Source organism: Penicillium canariense (genome assembly GCF_028826845.1).
Source record: "Penicillium canariense strain IBT 26290 chromosome Unknown utg000001l_segment0_segment0, whole genome shotgun sequence".
NCBI lineage: Eukaryota > Fungi > Ascomycota > Eurotiomycetes > Eurotiales > Aspergillaceae > Penicillium > Penicillium canariense.
In genome coordinates, this window is record NW_026622728.1 from 191,032 (window position 1) to 209,871 (window position 18,840).

The following is an 18,840-nucleotide window of genomic DNA, read 5'->3' on the forward strand; positions in this document are numbered from 1 at the left end:
GCCATTGCCATCAAGGTAGTGGGACCTTGACTAGAAGCTGCAATGTGCTGTTAGAGGATAGTCTCCAAGACGCCAGAGTCAAGAAGCATACAGCATCATCATCTTCTCAGCGTTCATGTGCTCTGGTTGCCTGTCACCGCGCATGGGCGAGGCGACTTTCATAGTGGCCGACGGAGTGGCCATAGAGGTGGGAGTTGCTTGCGTCGTCGGCATCGACATCGACATTGACATAGATGTTGTCGCTGGGCGTTCGATTTCCTGGTGATGCTATGAGGTATTCGATTAGTCTTGACCCGTTGCATGTTAGTAAAGAGAAAAACCAACCTGTTCGCTTCCGCCGCGGGGCAGGGCACTGGCGACCGCCGCAAACAGAACGAAGACGATTTCGAAGCGCATGACGGAAATAGTGAAGGTAGAAGAATATGTTTTAGAACAATGTAAATCGGTTGATCGGATTTGGTCAATGTTTGAGACCGATCGAGGACGTGCGTGTTGATGGAAGAGGCCATTTCTGTCGAAAAGCTCAAGCCCTTTTATATGGTGTCTGGGAGCTACACAGTCAGTCTGGTGACGGCATCATTGCTAGAAGGGAAGGCTCTATTACGAGGCCTCGCGAGGTTCACGCACATCAGATCACCGCCAAATGGGGAAAACAAACTCCCAGGACGTCACTGCCAGACCGGCTATGTGCATAATGCCGGTTCCTGCAGACTAAGGCTGATGTCAGTGGAATGCGGAAAGCAACGCAGCCTCATACCGGGTGACACGCATCTCCTGCCGACTCCCACGCCCGTTGATCCGCATGGCAACATGGATCAAAGCCAGGCATAGTCAGTCGTTCGAGAAAACCCCAAGAAACACAACGACAAAGAGGCTGTATTGGTTCTCCTCTGTTTTGCTTCTGTCCCACAGTTATTGTTTCTGTGGAAAACAATCCCGTATCCGGACTGCGGATCAAGTATATACATGCTTCTCCTGGACGGCATGGTGCCACCGCCAACTCATCCACTTGAAGCAAATGCACACCACAAGACCCAATCCCGCGAGGCCAATGCACAAGTATAGGGCGCCTTGACATGCCTGCAAAACATGACGACCTGCGTCATCCACATGCGACTCCACGGTACCCGCAAATCCGAGGCCCATGGAAATGGAGTAGTCGACCGTTGTGGCCACAAGGGATGCAGCCAGCCCTTGATGGTGGCAATGCATCGCGTTACTAAGGATGATCGTTCTCGAGGGGAAGGACATGTCCCTGCGAGGGCGACACGGTTCGCATATGAAGAGATGGGGGTTGAACACACGTACATTCCCCAGGAGGTGATCAGGCTATCAACAAAGGCGCCCAGCACCGTGGCGAAGATGGATAAGCCGGTTGTGAACAAGGCCATTGCACAGAGCATGATGACACTGGGTGGCCAGCGACCCAGCAGGAATCCAGTGACGAGCCAGGCAATGGCGTAGGGGGCCGCCGTGGCCAGCAACGGGGAGTCCCCTTTGATCACCTCCACGAACTGGTAGAAGTAGTAGATGATAATTTTGAAGCTGGACCATCCGGCCGCGACACGCCCAACCGCCCACGCCAGATCTCCCGTGAAGACTGCCCGCGGCAACGGGCATAATGGCCGGCGCTCCACGACGGCGAAGACGCCGAGACAAAGGAAACCCACGCTCAGGAGTGTATACGTGTAGGGGTTCCTCTAGCCCAAACGCGCGACCTCGTTCTAGGCAAAGTTGATCAGCATGAGCCCTGCAATGCCGGCTCCCTCCAGCAGATCCAGCCGCTCCCAGGAGGGCAAACTAGTGTTGAACTTGGGCTGCGGGCTATAGGGGATGATCAGGCGGCCGGCAATGGCGAGCAATGCCCAAAGGATGCCCATCACCCAGCACCCCCACGGCCACCAGACCAATTGGGCAAAGATGGATCAAAACAGGCCACCGATGAACGCCCCCGGGGGCCATCGCCCCGAAGAGAGTGAAGGTCATCTCTTCCCGAACACCCGGCGGTTCGCCCTAGGATGGCAAGGGCATTGGGGAGCAGCGGCCAACGCTATGTCCCGAGGCGATGGACATGCCGAGCCCGGCAGGGCTCACGAATTGAGCCATGCATACCATGCCGATGAAGAGGATTTCCCGAGACAAGAACTCTGACGGGAACATCTGTGATTGCGATCCCGAGGCAAGGCCTCGGGATCCCGGCCTCGCCGCGTGGGATTGCGTAGATCGACTGACTGGCTGATCATGGACGTGGCGTCCAGCGTCCCCGATGGAGAAGAAAAGCCGCGGAATATGGAATGGAAGAGAGGATAGGATCATTCTGAAGGTTCTTTCTTTTTCTCTTTGGTCTCTCCGATGCTTTATCTGATCCGACGCAGTGGAGCCGGGCCATCGCCCATCTCGCAACCGTCGGGCCGGCACCCGCCGGAAGTAACACACTGGGGCGCCATGGTTCTAGTGGGGGTTCGTCATTCGAGATTATAGGTCGGCCCGTCTTGGAAATCTGGTCGATCTTCTTTCGTGCCAGTCCCGCGGCAGCGATAGTTCAAGAGGCCGTGCATTGGTGATCATCTATATATCCTGTCCCAGTGCCCGGCCGCGGGCAATCGGGGCGTAACTCCACGTCATCATACCTCCGAGGAGAGGGCAGAGACGAAAGCCATTCTGTCCACCATCTCATCAGATATGCAATGGCAGTGGATGCGAGGGTGACTTATGTTGAAAGGCAGAATGTTCTCTCTATCCTTTCGTCAGTACAGTCTTACTGTGTAGTCCCTGGAAGTTATGAGGAGGGCCGAGGCTTGCGGTTTCTGCCAGGTGGAGGGGCAGTTACATAAGCATCACATGTCACCCTTTTTCTCTCGTGAATTGATATTGTTTTCTGTTTTTCGATCGCAACCCCGCGGCTCTCCAGCGCTGCATCCTGCCTGGCCATGTTGCGTTGAGCTCCCTGGAGCTTCTGTGACCGGCGTCTGTCGCTGCTGCTGTCGCTGTTGGAGACGTCGACGGCCTTGGTGAAGCCTCCACCACCGCCCTCCTCGCTCACCCTTTCTTTGTTCCGCTAGCCTCGATGACGGAGGCTCCGCCTATTGTCTTCATTGCCCGGTATGTAATGGTTTTTCTTGGAACACCGCGTATCTAATTCTGACTCGCCAAGGCACGGCGCGCGTCTCGACGCGGCCGACAAGGACTGGCATTTGACCTCCCCCACCCCATACGATCCTCCTCTTTCCTATGGTGGCTGGAACCAGGCGCGAGCGCTTGGTGTACGCATTGCCAGTCTCCTACGAGCCCCGGAGTTCACAGGGAACAAACCAGGGGCTGATCGTCTCCAGTCTCCGGCCTCGGATACCCCGACAACAAGCCTGCTCCCGCCCCCCGCATCCTCAGACTTGTACAACCAATACAACGTCATCATCCACACCTCCCCATATCTACGATGTATACAAACAGCCATCGGGGTCAGCGCAGGCCTCCAGCACTATCGGCCAGGTGCTGAATCGCCAGATTCATCGGGTCCCACGCCTGTCTCCCAGGCGGAGGGGATGAGCCATGACCCACGGCCCTTATTACGCGTCGACGCGTTCCTGGGAGAGTGGCTATCACCGGACTACTTCGACCAGATAGTCCCGCCACCCGCTTCCGACAGGATGGTTGCCTCAGCCAAAGCCGAGCTGCTCCGTCGCGGCGAAGTGATTCCGGTGGCGCGGGAGGGAACAAGGGCGTTATCGGGAAACTTCCCAGGTGGATGGGGCAGTCAGTCTCATCCCACCTCCCCGAACGAGGATGAGGACCGCTGTCTACCATCGCAGATGTCATCGACCACCTCTGCCCAGCAACCCCAGCGACAGCGGGCTAGCACCTTCGATACTCCCCAGAACGCTCTCTCGACCGGCTGCCCTCCCAAAGCCCTGGGTCGCTTGAACACCGATCGCCCACCGATTGTGGATGCGGCTTATGTGCCTCCGACTCCGGGGTATGCGGTTTCTCCCTCGGACCCCATCCCCGCCGGTTATGTGGCGCATGCACGGGACGCATGCACCAAAATCGATTACCAATGGGATAGCATGCGAGCACCATACTGGGGCACGGGCGGCGAGTACGGTGAGGAGTGGAGTAGCATGCATGAAAGGGTGCATACTGGATTCCGGCACATGGTGGACTGGTATCGGCAGCAGAGCGATGCCCACCCCGACCGTTCGAGGGCCATGTTTAATGGCACGGCGCGCAAGCACGGTCCCGCCCAGACTGTGCTCATTATCATCACTCATGGCGCGGATTGCAATGCTTTGGTGAGCTGTCTGGCCGGGCGCCCGGTGCTTTTAGACATTGGCACCGCGTCGGTCACTCTGGCGGTGCAACGGGACCGGGTAGAGAAGTGCACGACCCCAGACTCCGACCGTACTCCCGACCCCCCCGTCAATTCCTCCTCGCCCGGCAGTCGAAATGACCAGTCAGTCTCCCAAGAATACACACTGCAGCTCATCGCCTCGAGCGACCATCTGCGTGCGGGGGTGAACCCCTCTCAGCTCACATCGCTGGCATCTCCCTTGGCTCCACCGCCGCTCCCACCGCCGCCTCCGATCCCGAGCTATCGTAATCGCCTCGGCTCTCGCGCATCAGCATCGACCCTGCAGGGCTCCTTCATGATTGACCCCACCCCCAAAGGGGGAACCAGCTCTCGTAGTTGGTCCACGACTTCTCGCCCATCCCCGTCCGCGACATTTCCGCGAGGCAGCTCCGGTCTTTGGGGCTCCATCTCGTCTCCAGTCGTGAAGGATGACGAGGAGGCGGAAGACGACTTTGTACCCAACTTTGGAGACCCACGCCCCGTGAGTCACGGCTCGTCTCATTCAGATGCAGTCATTGACCGGTCGGGCTGGACGAAGCAGTTACCACAGCGGACGCTCTCGCAGCGTGGGCTGTGGGGCAGTGCGCCATCCTTGGAGGATCACGACGCGGCCTCGAGGCGGCGATGGACTGTGGCAGAGCAGAAACTGTGAAGCGGATCTATCTTTCATGAATTTTGCGTACCTTTGAGTTTTTTGGTTCTTCATCTAGGATACCTCTTTGCATGGCGCCGGGCGTTGAGCAACTGCATCTGATCTTTTGGTCATCGAATAAATCCACTTTTCCCTCGGCAGCCATCAAATTCAGGCACTCCGGCACCCCTCCGTGGCGGTTCCCCGGATTTCGCTTTGTTCCACCTTCCCTGCCCTCGTAACAGTACTCTTCTCTCTTCACGTTTCTACTTTCCTCCTGCTTGCACAGTTGCTTTGCTGCTTTTCAACCTCATCGGAATCCCATTTCGTCGGGCTTTCCATGTCCAGCCTCGAGTCCGACGGTCTCTCCGTCACGTATGCCTCAGATCGTACCGGCTTGCCCGATCTGCGGCTGATTCACTACAATGATGTCTATCACGTCGAGTATGAACTCTTACGGCCCTCGGATCCACTAGGAATAGAACAGCGCTAACTGAAGCTTTTCAGATCAGGATCTGCGGAACCTGTTGGTGGTGTCCCCCGCTTCCAATCCCTCGTGAACTACTACCGCTCCGCCCCGCGGTTTGCCGGCAATCCTGACATCCTTACCTTCTTTTCCGGCGATGCGTTCAATCCCAGCCTCGAGAGCACCGTAACAAAGGGTCGTCATATGGTACCCTTCCTCAACAAAGTCGGGACCGACGTGGCATGTGTGGGCGTGAGTGCGGGGCTTCATTCGATTTTGGGCGGGGACACTGCTGACACGGTCAGAATCATGATCTGGATTTCGGTGTGGCTCAATTTCGGCACCTGTCGAGTCAATGTCATTTTCCGTGGTTGCTGGCCAATGTTCTTGATCCAGCGCTCGGCGAGGGCGTTCCAATCGCCAATTGCAGGAAGACATGCATGTTGACCTCGTCCAATGGGATCAAGATCGGTGTGATCGGTCTAGGCGAGAGAGAATGGTACGAACTCTTGGCAATGCCCCCTGTCCCTGTCTCTCTTCCACGCATACTTATCGCGTCCTAGGCTTGGTACCATTAACTCGCTTCCGCCCGACTTGATTTACAAATCTGCATCCCAGACGGCAAAAGAACTGGCACCGCTGCTTCGAGAACAGGGCGCGGAGCTGATCGTCGTCGTGTCCCACCAACGTGAACCAAATGACCATAAGCTCGCCAAAAGCCTGCCTCCGGGGCTGGTGGACCTTATCCTCGGCGGCCATGACCACTACTACGCCCACACCATAGTCAATGAGACTCATGTCCTGCGATCTGGGACCGATTTCAGGCAGCTGAGTTACATCGAAGCTTTCCGTAAACCCGGTGAAAAATCAGGGTGGAACTTCAACATTATGCGTCGTGATGTCGTACGGTCCATTCCGGAGGATTCGGCGACTGTTGCCATGGTTGATCGGCTAACCTCCAGCCTCAAGGCGAAGTTAGAGAAACCAGTAGGATACACAGTCACTCCCCTGGATGGCCGGTTCTCCACGGTTCGTCAGCGCGAGTCCAACTTGGGCAACTTTGTCTGCGACCTGATGCGTTTCTACCACGCGGCTGACTGTGCGATGATGGCTGGTGGGACCATCCGCGGCGATCAGATCTATCCCCCTGGCGTCTTGCGACTAAAAGATCTGCTGAACTGTTTCCCTTTCGAAGACCCGGTGGTCCTGTTGCGTGTTCGCGGCCAGGCTTTGCTGAATGCTTTAGAAAACGGGGTCAGCCAACTCCCGGCTCTTGAGGGTCGTTTCACGCAAGTGTCCAACATCTCCTTCGCCTTCAAACTGGATGCCCCATCAGGTTCGCGTATCACCTTCGCACGGGTTGGTGGTGAACCTATTGACCTTCAACGAGAGTATGTCGTTGCCACGCGAGGTTATATGGCTCGCGGCAAGGATGGATTCACATCGCTGCTGGTGAAATCCGAGGGCGGTGAAGTTGAAGAACTCGTGTGCGAGGAAAATGGAGTCCTCATCAGCACCATCCTGCGCCAGTATTTCTTGAGTCTCAAGATTCTCGGGAAATGGAGTCGCTGGAGTGTCAGCCTTCGTCGACACTGGGGCTCGGTGCACCGCAATCTGCATAGCGGTGGATGGCTAAAGCCACCCTCTACGACGCCATCGCCGGTGACAGAGAAAGCGCCCGCTCATCGGTTGGATCCGCGACCGACGCTTCAACGAACCAGTCGGGAAGCTTACTATTATGGGCGTTTCCCCCAAGAGGTTGAACAGGAGCAAATGGTGGCCAATGGAACGAACAGTGATGCCATGGATTCGGACTCTGATGAAGACCCCGAGATTCTCACATCACCTCGGTCCACGAGTAACTACGTGACGCACCCCGCGAAGTCCTCTGCGGACGAAGATCATCGCCTGCAACTCGCACGGCGTGTTGTTCGCAAATGGATGCGACATGCTGGTCTAGAACCATCGGCCATCAATACCGTGGACGGTGAGTGGGAGTTTACACCCGCCTGGACGTCTGGCATCTGCCCTCGGCTCGAGGGACGTATCATAGTGGAGTAAGGTCTGCCAATAGACCGGATATCCTTTCGGAACTTCGCATTGCTTTTTTTCCCGCTTCTCATTTGGCAATCTCTTCTCGAACTATTCTGCATCTTTGCTGTACAAGGTCTACCGGCGTTGTGGGTTCAGGCAGGATGAAATGCATCAATGGCTACGACATCATGAAGACTACTGCTACATATAGATCAGACGCTGTCCATGGCAGTTACAATGAATGCCACGTACTTTCCGGATTCGACACTTATGTTCATTCTCCATGCCAATTTGGAAACATCTAACAGTGTGGGCGTGTGCCGAGTACCTCGTCAAGTAATACTGTGGCTCCTCTTACGAGCATATCGCATTGCACTGGCCATTTCAAGTTTCCTAATTGCTCGAGTCGGATTTCTTTTCCTTTGAAGCAACACTCATATCATTCAATTTTTATCATGGTATATCTATATAGGAGTCAAAATCAATGTTGTACAATGCGCTCACACGGCCGCCTCGACTGCACCCCATCCACCACCGCCGGCGGTCATGATAACCACGCGGTCATGTGTCTTCACCGAGACAGTATTCTTGCCGCCAATATTGATCCGTCGCTCTTCGCCAGTCTCAGTGTCCTTTGTGATCCACTGGTTCAGACCCGGTTGTGCATCTTCGCCGCCTTCCAATCCGTAAGGCCGGTGTACACGCCGCTCGGACAGAATAGAGCACTGCATTGGAGCGAGGAATTCGATATCACGCACTACGCCCTCTCCACCGGGGTTTTTGCCTCGACCACCAGATCCGTCCCGCAGCGTGAACTGGCGGAGCAGGGTCGGATAGCGTTTCTCGAGAATTTCGGGGTCCGTGATGCGGGTGTTGGTCATATGGACCTGAACACCAGACTCACCCCGCCAGGAGGGGCCAGCACCGCTGCCACCTGCAATAGTCTCGTAGTATCCGAATCCTGGAGTGATCACTTCTCCTGTACTAGGATCAAGCTTGGGGTTGGTGCCAAAGGTCAAATTATTGCAGCAACCCTGGGATGCAGCACAGGCCCGGAAAGCTTTGAAGACAACATCGGTGATGCGCTGCGAGGTGACTACATTGCCTCCCACAACGGCTGCCGTTTTAGTTGGTGACAGGATGCTGGGTGAAGGGACCTGGATATCAATAGGGGCCAGGCAGCCCTGGTTCAAAGGAACATCGGCGTTGATCATGCACCGCAGGCAATAGATGATGGCCGAGTGGGTAATGGCGATGGGGGCATTCCAGCTGCCATACACTTCGGGGCCGGTGCCCTCAAAATCGAAGATAGCGGATCCATTGGAGCCATCAATGGTGACCTTGAGGCAAATGGGTGTACCGTCGTCCATGTAATCCACCGCTTTCAGGGGCTGGCCACCAAATTTCTGGTACAGCCCCTTAAGGAGATTTCGGACAGCCGTCTCAGCAGTAGCCTGGATGGCGTACATATACTTTTGAACTGTTTCAACTCCATACTCGGCGAAGAGGGCCTGGATCAAGCTGATGCCTCGAGTGTTGGCGGCAATCTGTGCCTTGAGATCAGACAAATTGTCACTGATGCAGCGTGCACCAGAACAACCAGGATGTTGAGAGGGTTTGGTAACTAGCAATTCGATCAGGCGCGCTTCATCAAAAACTCCGTTGCTGACGATCTTGTCGCCTTCGATGGCAGCACCCTCTTGCCACAACTCGGTTGACTTGGGAGGCATGGAACCAGGCAGGATGCCGCCAATATCGGCATGATGCCCACGCGATGCGACGTAGAACATGATCTCAGTACCACCAGGCCGATCAAAGACGGGAGTAATAACCTATCGTAATGGTATCAGCTTGAATAGTTCCTGTAAATTGAAAGAAGCAATCTCTTACCGTGATATCAGGCAAATGGGTGCCGCCACAGCTAGGGTGATTAGCCACCAGCACGTCTCCATCCTTCAAATTACCCAGCCACTTCTGATGCTGGTAGCGCACAGCGAACTGCATCGATCCCAAGTGCACCGGGACGTGTGGGGCATTTGCCACAAGCCCTCCATCAGGAGAAAATAGAGCGCAAGAGAAATCCAATCGCTCTTTGATGTTAGTGGACACGGAGGTCTTTTGGAGAGTTCGTCCCATCTGCTCAGCAATGGACATGAACCGGTGACCAAAGATACTGAGACGAATGGGGTCAATCTCCGAAGTGATTTGGGTCTCCGATGTAGAGACGGTCGGCTTGTCCTGGAGGTCGATGACAATGCAGGTTTCCAGCAGGTTTGCAACTGCATCAGGGGCAACAACGATCGTTTGTGTCTGGTCAATGATGACGGCGGGTCCGATGATGCGACTGTACTTCTTCAATTGATCAAGCAGATACACGGGGGTGTCGATACGCTTGGAGAATCCATCGAAATAAGCAGGGGTCGAGTTGGCTGGCTTCGTCGTCACATCGTGCATACTGGCTTCCTTGAGCTGGAAGAGAGGGCTGCGCTCCGTGCGGACTTTGGAAGAAGCGATAGTGCGCACACGAATGTCATCAACAAGAACGGCTCGTTCGGAGTTGAAATTGAATTCGCGGCGGTGGCGCTCTCGGAATTCAGCTAGGAAGTCAGACGATCCTTCTGGCCGTAAGACCATTAAACTTGTGTCTGAACCTTCGTACCGCATGTTCAGGTACTGCTCATGCCGCACTTGGCTAGATGGGAATCCCTGTTCTTGCATCTCTGTTGTTGCAGCCGCGGCCATATCATCAAATCGTTGAAGGAGGTCCGAATGAGAGGAAAGATAGTCTGCAGACACCGGCTCCTGTGACTCTTTGACAACTTCCGCCAGGGCCAACCCATATGCGGATAAAACCGAGGAATATTTGTGAATGATAATGCGCGAGATGCCTAGAGAGGCCGCAACTGAGCACGCATGCTGGCCACCAGCGCCTCCAAAGCAGGCCAAGTGGTGAGATGCGGTCTCGAAGCCTCGAGCTTCTGTGAGATTACGAATTGGCCGAGCCATAGACTCGTCTGCGACCTTGAGGAACCCCAGGGCAACTTCCTCTGCGGTATATTCTGGCTGGAAATGGTGGCGGCGCTCCACATTGATCTTTTGGGTCAGCTCGTGGAACATCTGTGCTGTAGTCTCGGTGTCCAGCGGCTGGTCCTCGTTGGGACCGAAGATGTGCGGGAAGTACTCGGGCAGTAGTCGACCCAGAAACAGATTGGCATCCGTCACAGTCAAAGGGCCACCTTTCCGGTAGCACGCTGGCCCAGGGTGGGCACTGGCTGATTCGGGTCCAACGTAGAAGAGGCCATTGCGCCATGTGAGAATAGAGCCACCGCCGGCAGCGACCGTGTTGATATCAAGCTGGGGAGATTGGATCAGAACACCAGCGACTTTGGATCCGAAGACGTGTTCCAAGTGACCATCGAACCGAGAGACATCAGTGGATGTGCCACCCATGTCGAAGCCAATAACGGGGATTTTCTCGGCGGAATCCCAGCTCGTTGCCGCAAAACCCACCACTCCAGCAGCAGGTCCGGATAGGATTGCCTTCAGGCCACTGAATTTGCGGAAGTCGACTAGTCCACCGTCTGATTGCATAAATTCAAACCGACAGGCTTGCTGGCTTTCCAACCCACCTTCAAAACTGGCCGAAATGGAGTCGATATAAGTCTTAATGACAGGGGTCAGGTATGCATCGGCTGCGGCGGACATGCCGCGGGGCACAATCTTGATCATGGGCTGCAGTTTGGAAGATAATGTAACAGAAAAGCCCATCTGCTCCGCAAGCTCTCCAATCTTGCGTTCGTGATCGGGATAGGCAAACGAATGTACTAGAGCCACGGAGAGGGACTGGTAGCCTTGCTCCTTGAGGCGCTGGAGCTCTGTCTGCACCTGGGCAAGGTCCAACTCCTGCACTACGCGGAACTTCTCGCCAGTAACCCCCTCCACAAGGCGGGCTCCAGAGAAGCAGTCCTTGTCAGCAGAAGGATGGCATGGAACCACTCGCTCGTTGACTTCAACAACGCCCTCTGGCAGCACTCCCGGTCGGGCCATGGACAGGTCAAAGATGGCCGGGCGGGACTGGTCGCCGATTTTGAGCAGATCCCGGAATCCTTTGGTGGTTAATAGTACTGATCGAGCACCCTTGCGCTCAAGTAATGCATTGGTGGCAACAGTCGTGCCCATTCGGAGGCAGCCAATGCGGTCGAGCTTCAATGGTTGGCCACGGGGGTGTGGCTCGCCTGTGGCGAGCTCCAAAATTTGACGAATGCCTTCTGTGGGTGCATCCTGATAGTGAGAAGGGTCGACTGATAGGAGCTTCAAGATGATATCCGAACGGCCAGGCACAATGGCGTGAACGTCGGTGAAAGTACCCCCGCGGTCGATGGAGATGGTGATCTTCCCGGAGTCGGCCATCGTGTGTATATGGACGCTGGGAGTGCGGGGGGAAAGGGTAAGGATGAGTGATTGGGAGAGAATAGAGGGATACTCAGTGGACTCATATACCAACAACGCCTCTCAATTTCCTCGGACTGCTCCAATTATGACCTGCTCGTCGCCTTCTATGATGGTCACGTGTCGGGCCGATGGGCGGGTCGGTCGGTATCGTCGGGCCGATGGGTTGCGGGCGATAAGCAAATGGACGAGAGGGTGGGGAATGGAGGGGAACGGCGAGGAAGATCGGAGATTTGTGCGATATATGGAGTGGCTCGGGCTCCAATTTGATAATATCTATCTATGGTTGAGGGCAAAGGAACAAGATGAATGGGAACCCTGCACCGGTGCAGTGGGTGCACCACAGCGCTATCGGTAAGACTGACAATCCAGGTATCTTCTTTAAATGTAGGCGGGAAGAAGCAGTCACATTCATTGATATAGTGCTATACAGTGCTATCGTTTCAAAGTATTCTCAATCCAGTCCGTATCCATGTCGATGTCGATCTGGTTCAATGCGCCCTCCCAAAGCGCCGAATCGTCATTGAGATCAAATTGGAAGGAGATGTCTCGCAACAACGAAAGATCGGGAGGCTGCGGCCAGTCCCCGGCAAGTACAGGGGGTGAATTTGGGTCAAGGGCATCCATGCCTGAAACAGGTGGTCGATCGCTCCTAGGCGAGTCAGGGACGTTTGGAGCAGGGCTCAGGCGATCAATATCGCGTTGGACGGGTTTAGGGCCGATGGCCGCCCGTAGCTCTAGAAGCAGGGAGTGGCGGGAGCCCAAATAGGCATTTCCCCTGTCAGCCATGCTCCGAAGGAGATTCAGCGCCGTCTCCATCGACCGTGCGTTGGTTTCATTGTGTGGAAAGGCGGCGTTCACCATCACAAGCAGCAGTGCTGCAGAGAAAATATACTCGCCATCAAGGTAGCCGTAGGTAGCTGAGGGTTCAAAGGTCAGTCTGAATTTGGCGCAAACAGAAAAGAGAATGAAGGGTTATACCAATGAGATTTTGCCTGGCGGCCGCGTCCATAATCAACGTTGTAGCGCGGGCAGCCGTGATGCAGCTTTCGATGACAGCGACAGTGTTCGGAGCCAGGCCCTCTTTCCAATCTGCAGCTGAAGTCTCAAGGATACCTGCATCGAGCCGTCTTTGGATGATATAAAACACAAGGGGACGTGCAGTCATGTTCACACACGAGTAAAAGTGCAGGTTAATCGACACAGTCTCACGGTTTATGTGTGTCTCGAGTGTAGTGAAATCGATTCGAAGGCGATCTGGGATCGATCGGAGCCAGCTGGAAAGATCATTGGTGATGCTCTGTACAGACATGATCAGATTGGATCCGGAGCGGGGCTTCTTTCGATAAATCTCTGTAGTATGCGGTCAGTGTCATGCAATACGCGGTTTGAGAAGATGAAAAAAAGCGTTCTCACCCTCGCCAATTCTTCCCAATATACGGGAGAGTTGTGTGTAGTGAGTCAGGACAATAGATGGCCAGGGATCTGAAGTTGACCCATCCTAGAAAACAAGTTAGAACAGGTCGCCAAATGGGGGTATCTGTGCCGCATACTAGCGCAGCTGGCCATGTTGTGCCAATATCTTCATCATGAATTGTAATGGGGTTACCGGATTTGACCGAGAGAACGCTGTTCAAGGACATTAATATCAATTGCTTCCAAAAGGGTGGAGGGGGGGTTCATTCTACCGGTCTAGACTGTATACAGACCACCAAGCTCGGCGGCGGCGGTTTCGGTCTGTCTCACTAATTCCTGGATCTGAGACCTCTTGGTGGAGTCCGAGGGAGATAGCCATTCGAAGCGCGAGGCCGATCTATCGTTCATTAGTTGCTTGTGGTCTGCTCCCCAAAAGAAAGGTCATCCGGAGCATACATATATGAACGCTGCGTCCCGTCGATTGAGATTCTGCATGTAATATGCCACATAGCACAGCACTTCGACGAAGAATATCGAGCCTTCTTCGTGAATATCCGGCAAGAATCGCAAGGCATGTTTGAAGTATTTGAAGCCCGGGGGTCCCTCATCGCCTGACCACTGGTTGACCGAGTACATGAGCCCAAATGCAATGACCAGCAAGGCCTGGCAGTAGATCAGGCATGTTTCACGGTGTGAGAAGTCGGGTGGCTGATGATAGACAAAATCTAGCCGATCTTCAAATTGCCGAGGGTGGATCAAAGAGAAGATGGTGCCGATGTAGGCGTATTGCACCCAGAAGAGTCGTTTTGCAAACTCAAAGGGTGGTAGTTGAGGCAAGGATCCTGCTACGGGCCGTCGCAAGGATGTGGGGTCATCGTAGAGAGGGCGCACATCCCATGCCAGGTTCGTTGAACCCGGGTTGAGGCGCTTAGCCAGATGGGTGGTGGAGGATGCACCCACAAAATCTTGGGGGGCGGGTCAGTTACAAGCAATTATTTCTTCTCTGATGAACTAGTGAGTGGGTGGATGAATCCATACGATGTTCTCCCGATCGGTTCAGTAGCAGGTTGTCGGCACCCTTATACCACCAGTCGTCTCGCTCCAACGGCACCTCGCCTTCTGAATAGCGGGTCACTATAGACGGTGTGCTCGAAGGGATACTAGAAGGGGTAGGTCGATCGCTCTCTGTAATGGATGAATCGCGTGGTGCTCGGGCTTGCATGGGTGACTGCGACTCTGCGTGTGACTGCGACTGCGACTGTAGTTGGCGATAGTAACTTTTTTACCGCATCAGCCTTCAGCTTCTGCATGTCACAACTGGGGCCCTGTTTGAACCCTCACCTTTCAGTGATCGATATGCGCTTCTCCGCCTCAGAATACACGCATGCCTGGCCAACATCGACGCACGCAGCGCAAGGGAGAGGCGGGTTGCCGGCACAGCGGGTCTTCCGGCTACGGCATCGGTTGCAGCTGGTTTTGAGATCAGTTTCGTTATCTTCAACATTTCGGGGTTATACTATGTTCACTCACGCTACCATGGACCGTCTAGCCGACCGGTCCTGCGACCGTCGGACGATGCCTTTGCCATGGACCATTGCCGGGGTCTCACGCGGTGCGAGCAGAAAGTAAGCAGGTTTAGTGGGGAACGATACTCGGTGGATGGATGTTATCTGGGGTTATCAGGATGTTATCGATATCGGGGGTTAGGGGGTTTATCAGGTTATCGGAGGCTTCTTCCACACTTTTGGCTCTTATCTCTTTGCTTTTGTCGGTCCGACGTGAACTTGGAACTTTCCGCCCTCGGGACTCCATCTGACTCCATCTGACGACTCCAGAGGCCTGTGGAGGTATTTCGTGCCGACTGCCGGCCGCTCGCCATTGGACGGGTGATTGATTTCATACGCGACTGACGGCTACCCCGGTATATACAGAAATATCTTGAACCGCTTGTGATACACTCGGCATACTCAGCCCACGCATAATCAAAAGATGGCTACGCCATTCGGTGGACTGGCAACCCCGCCAGGCACTTTCAACGGGACGCTGCTGAAAAAGAAGCTATAGCGGCCCCTCTGGCGACACTCCCAACCAAGTCGCTCCAAATCGAACAATTCCCCGATGGGAACGCCCCAGCCCGCCAGCAACCACTCGTGCAGGAAGAATTCCGCGTTCTGGCAGGGGTACGCCTCGAAACTTGGCATGTCACCCGCCACGGCCGCGAAACTATTCTCCCAGATCCACTGCAGCATCTCCTCCGACGATTGAACTCCGATCACGGGCGGTGCTTGATAGTTGGCCAGCTGCTGACGCTCTGCCACCGACAGTTGCTCGTACGCGCGTGTCCAACCGGTTCGAATGAACAGAATGTCTCCGGGTCGAAAAGTGATTTTTTGGCTGGCGGCCACCTCCTGAAGCTCGGAGAGGGGGATGGGTTGGGTCTGGAAGCAATTTACGGGAATGCCATTAGCTTCAGCCCAGGCCCCGTAATCGAGAAGCACCCCCCGTCCAACAATGCCGCCATTCTCCACCCAAGCTACGCGATGAAGATGGTCAGATCAATTAGCCTCGTTGGAAGGGAACCGACCCTCTGTGGGGTTGCATCTATCCGCCTACCTTGGATACCATTGCGCGTCGAGGTCTGGATATCCTTCAGCGAACACCCGTTGAAGTAAGTTCCCTCCTTGGATCCGTAGTGGCGAAAACCGTCCCATTGGGAGCTACTCTGGGTGTTGAAGGTCAAGATATCGTCATTCACCGGCCGAGGTGCCTTGTTCTTGACGGTATGCTCGAAGGCCGACCGCCCAAAGCATGGGAAGGCCATACTGTCGAGAGCCCAGTCTGTCGACACCCGCACCCCCTCAACGATTTCCTTCGCTGCCATCGCTGTGTTTTCGGGGGTGAGCAGATTGAGCATGCCCATCTGGTCTTGCTCGCCAAAGAGACCCCATGCATTACCCCGCGGTCCCTCTGGGTGAAGAGGCAGGGTCTGGAATGCGGGCTTCTGGACTGGCATGCTGGAAGGCGAGGCAGTTAGGTCGGGTGGGTTCGATGGTAGGGCTCGTGATGCTAGTATTCTCTCGCCTCATTATGGCATCCATTACAGCGGATTGTGACTATATATATATTCTCCCCGATTCCGTTGGATAGGTCCCCTCTGTATCTCTCCAAGTTACCCCGCAAACCGGGGAATTTGCCCGCGATGACCTCGGCCGACGGCTGTTCAAGCTGATGGTACCCTGGAGTGCATAGTGTCGCCTGCCGGCGAGCCCGGACACACAAGGAACAGACATCATAGAACTGCCCCAAATGCCACGGTCGCTCTGCAGATAAATCAAGACTGATTCAGCCGTCAATTCAAGTGTGTATTGGAAATGAGGTCATCCTCTTCAATTAACTTGCTTTCGTACTTGGAAGCTGTCCGTCTCGCTGGGAAGTCCGGCCGTTGCGCTATGTTCTCGGACGAGCTCCGACCCCAGTCAGGCCGTCCCGCAAGGCGCAGCGGCATACTTCGAAATACCCCAAAGAAGCCGGGAGTCTGACTGCGAACTGGGCTCGTCCACTGGAAGAGAGAGAGAGAGAGATCTACGCGAGAAGAAGCACACAGAGGAGGATGGAGACGAAAGTGAAGAAGAAGAAGAAGAAGAATGGAAGGCTTGACTCGTGAGATAGGGGTCGGCGGGGCGTATAATAGGCAATCCCCATACCTACTTGTGTACCTACATCTACTTGTGTACCTACATTCGATCTCTAGCTTCCGGGGCTACATGAGTACCTTGTAAGGAGTGGTATGTTAGATTATAATCATGCTACGTTTTACGGTTTTGGGAGAAACTACAGCAACCCACATAAACTGCAAATATTGATATGTATATTTTCTGCATCCGGCCTACTCCGGTTGAACTGTCATCCATGGATACTGACTATTGACTGCCGGCATTAAGTTAGATGCAGTCCTCGGGACAAAGGTACCCCCCTGGATATTGTTCTGCATACATATGATGGGCCTTTATCGTTACCTACACCGCATACGTACTAGTTGCCTACTCCTACTTCTTTAGGGGTCCAGTTGTACCTGGACCCGGGAATGGTCGCCTTGACGCCTGAGGCCGCCAAAACACCTGGGCCATCGGCGTCCCACGTGACCCGCACATTACTTTCCAGTCCACTACTGTAAATCGCCAAAAAAAAAGAGCCTCTACCATCATCCAATCATAACCGCTTCAAAGTGGATCCGCTATGGATCCGCAGTGGCGCCGTCGCGACATGGCGGACGTCGAATCAGCCCCTGCGGGCGACACAGCCGATCATTTCCTTCCGCCCGTTGTCGTCATTGCCCGGCACTTTCGGCGCCCCGGCCGCCACACAGCGATGATCAGGTCTTGGCCGCCTCCTTCAGATGCTGAAACCCTGCGGCTGCGGAGCGCCTGTGGGTGGCCGGTGTGTGGGTGCCAATGTGTCTGTGTGGAGGTGTGTGAGTGGACAGTGAAGTCCCCCCAGAACGCTTCTCCTGCGCTGTGAGAAAGGGATAGGCGCCTATGAAGGCGATCGAGGCTTGTGATGGGTCTCCAGCAGGCATCTCGGCCAATGTGAAGTCGCGTTGCGTTGTCGACCCCGCCGACTGTCTCATCATGGACGAGTAAAGTCTCGCGCAATCAAAGATGGAGGGCCAGCGTCCATCGCGCATCCGTGGTACACACTGTACTCCGTACACACACACATGGGAGAGGAGATTGGAGACATGGGGATTCTGCTTTCCATTGAGATGCGCCCACTTCCTTTCAATGGCCGATCCATGGATGATCTCGGCCAGTCGCCAGTCGCCAGTCGCCAGCACCGCTCTTTACCTGCGGCCTGTGTGGCCGGCGCAGGGGAAACGGTTGCCAGCCCGGCGTGTCTTAGGACGCGGATCCATCTGTGTGGAGTCGCAAAGGCACCAGATGACGAACGACAGTTGCAGATGCCTCTGCGCGCCTCCACTGCCTTCATCGCCCTTCATTGAGCACCGCCTGCGCCTCCAATCACAATCTGCTGTACCAAAAATATCTTCTATTCCCGGGCCAGTGCATCCAAGCCCCAGGCTACCCAAAGAATTCCATACGTCCCTATCCTATCTTTAGCTCCTCAAAGCTACAGTAAGTGGACTTTTCATTGTCAACCAGAATTTCAGTGTCTTCCATGCGAATTTTTTTTTGTGGCATCGTGTGCTGCCAGTCTTTCTGATCCGCCCCAGCCCGCTTAGAACGGATCGTCCGGACATGAGCCTGGCAAGGCTACGACGTGTTCCAAAGATCTGGCATTATTATTGACTCTTTGTCTTCTCCCTGGATGTTCTAGCGTCTTACCCGACTAGGACCTTGATTTTCCTCTCTCCCATCCTCTCTCCCTCTCTCCTACCCTGTCGTCTCTCTCGTTCCTTGTCGACTAGATCCGCTGTCCGGTACCTTCTAGTCATTGCTGTTGAGATTTTCAAGCTCTATTTGACTTGACAACCGATCG

General features: G+C 54.8%; 8 protein-coding genes across 8 annotated transcripts; 3 read left to right on the top strand and 5 right to left on the bottom strand.

The window, feature by feature from the left end:
• Nucleotides 1-133: 133 nt before the first annotated feature.
• N7482_000055 (uncharacterized protein) lies at nucleotides 134-396 on the bottom strand (the record flags this gene model as incomplete). Its single annotated transcript, XM_056682180.1, has 2 exons — nucleotides 134-267; nucleotides 321-396. 2 exons carry the CDS (start codon nucleotides 394-396, stop codon nucleotides 134-136), a joined length of 210 nt encoding a protein of 69 aa, XP_056545786.1.
• A 558-nt stretch (nucleotides 397-954) lies between these two features.
• N7482_000056 (uncharacterized protein) lies at nucleotides 955-2,160 on the bottom strand (the record flags this gene model as incomplete). The annotated part of the gene is made up of 3 exons (XM_056682181.1): nucleotides 955-1,255; nucleotides 1,309-1,700; nucleotides 2,113-2,160. 3 exons carry the CDS (start codon nucleotides 2,158-2,160, stop codon nucleotides 955-957), a joined length of 741 nt encoding a protein of 246 aa, XP_056545787.1.
• Nucleotides 2,161-3,067: 907 nt separating this feature from the next.
• Nucleotides 3,068-5,000, top strand: N7482_000057 (uncharacterized protein; the record flags this gene model as incomplete). Its single annotated transcript, XM_056682182.1, has 2 exons — nucleotides 3,068-3,102; nucleotides 3,155-5,000. 2 exons carry the CDS (start codon nucleotides 3,068-3,070, stop codon nucleotides 4,998-5,000), a joined length of 1,881 nt encoding a protein of 626 aa, XP_056545788.1.
• A 319-nt stretch (nucleotides 5,001-5,319) lies between these two features.
• Nucleotides 5,320-7,506, top strand: N7482_000058 (putative 5'-nucleotidase; the record flags this gene model as incomplete). Its single annotated transcript, XM_056682183.1, has 4 exons — nucleotides 5,320-5,423; nucleotides 5,487-5,697; nucleotides 5,751-5,944; nucleotides 6,009-7,506. 4 exons carry the CDS (start codon nucleotides 5,320-5,322, stop codon nucleotides 7,504-7,506), a joined length of 2,007 nt encoding a protein of 668 aa, XP_056545789.1.
• A 473-nt stretch (nucleotides 7,507-7,979) lies between these two features.
• Nucleotides 7,980-11,889, bottom strand: N7482_000059 (5-oxoprolinase; the record flags this gene model as incomplete). The annotated part of the gene is made up of 2 exons (XM_056682184.1): nucleotides 7,980-9,311; nucleotides 9,370-11,889. 2 exons carry the CDS (start codon nucleotides 11,887-11,889, stop codon nucleotides 7,980-7,982), a joined length of 3,852 nt encoding a protein of 1,283 aa, XP_056545790.1.
• A 474-nt stretch (nucleotides 11,890-12,363) lies between these two features.
• On the bottom strand, nucleotides 12,364-15,223 carry N7482_000060 (transcription factor domain-containing protein; the record flags this gene model as incomplete). The annotated part of the gene is made up of 10 exons (XM_056682185.1): nucleotides 12,364-12,848; nucleotides 12,910-13,281; nucleotides 13,345-13,429; nucleotides 13,482-13,557; nucleotides 13,638-13,741; nucleotides 13,801-14,309; nucleotides 14,383-14,621; nucleotides 14,686-14,814; nucleotides 14,875-15,014; nucleotides 15,152-15,223. 10 exons carry the CDS (start codon nucleotides 15,221-15,223, stop codon nucleotides 12,364-12,366), a joined length of 2,211 nt encoding a protein of 736 aa, XP_056545791.1.
• Nucleotides 15,224-15,326: 103 nt separating this feature from the next.
• Nucleotides 15,327-16,408, bottom strand: N7482_000061 (uncharacterized protein; the record flags this gene model as incomplete). The annotated part of the gene is made up of 2 exons (XM_056682186.1): nucleotides 15,327-15,877; nucleotides 15,958-16,408. Coding segments are annotated over 2 exons (1,002 nt in total), but the record flags the coding sequence as incomplete, so codon positions are not given.
• A 1,172-nt stretch (nucleotides 16,409-17,580) lies between these two features.
• N7482_000062 (uncharacterized protein) lies at nucleotides 17,581-18,343 on the top strand (the record flags this gene model as incomplete). The annotated part of the gene is made up of 2 exons (XM_056682187.1): nucleotides 17,581-17,781; nucleotides 17,987-18,343. 2 exons carry the CDS (start codon nucleotides 17,581-17,583, stop codon nucleotides 18,341-18,343), a joined length of 558 nt encoding a protein of 185 aa, XP_056545793.1.
• Nucleotides 18,344-18,840: the final 497 nt, after the last annotated feature.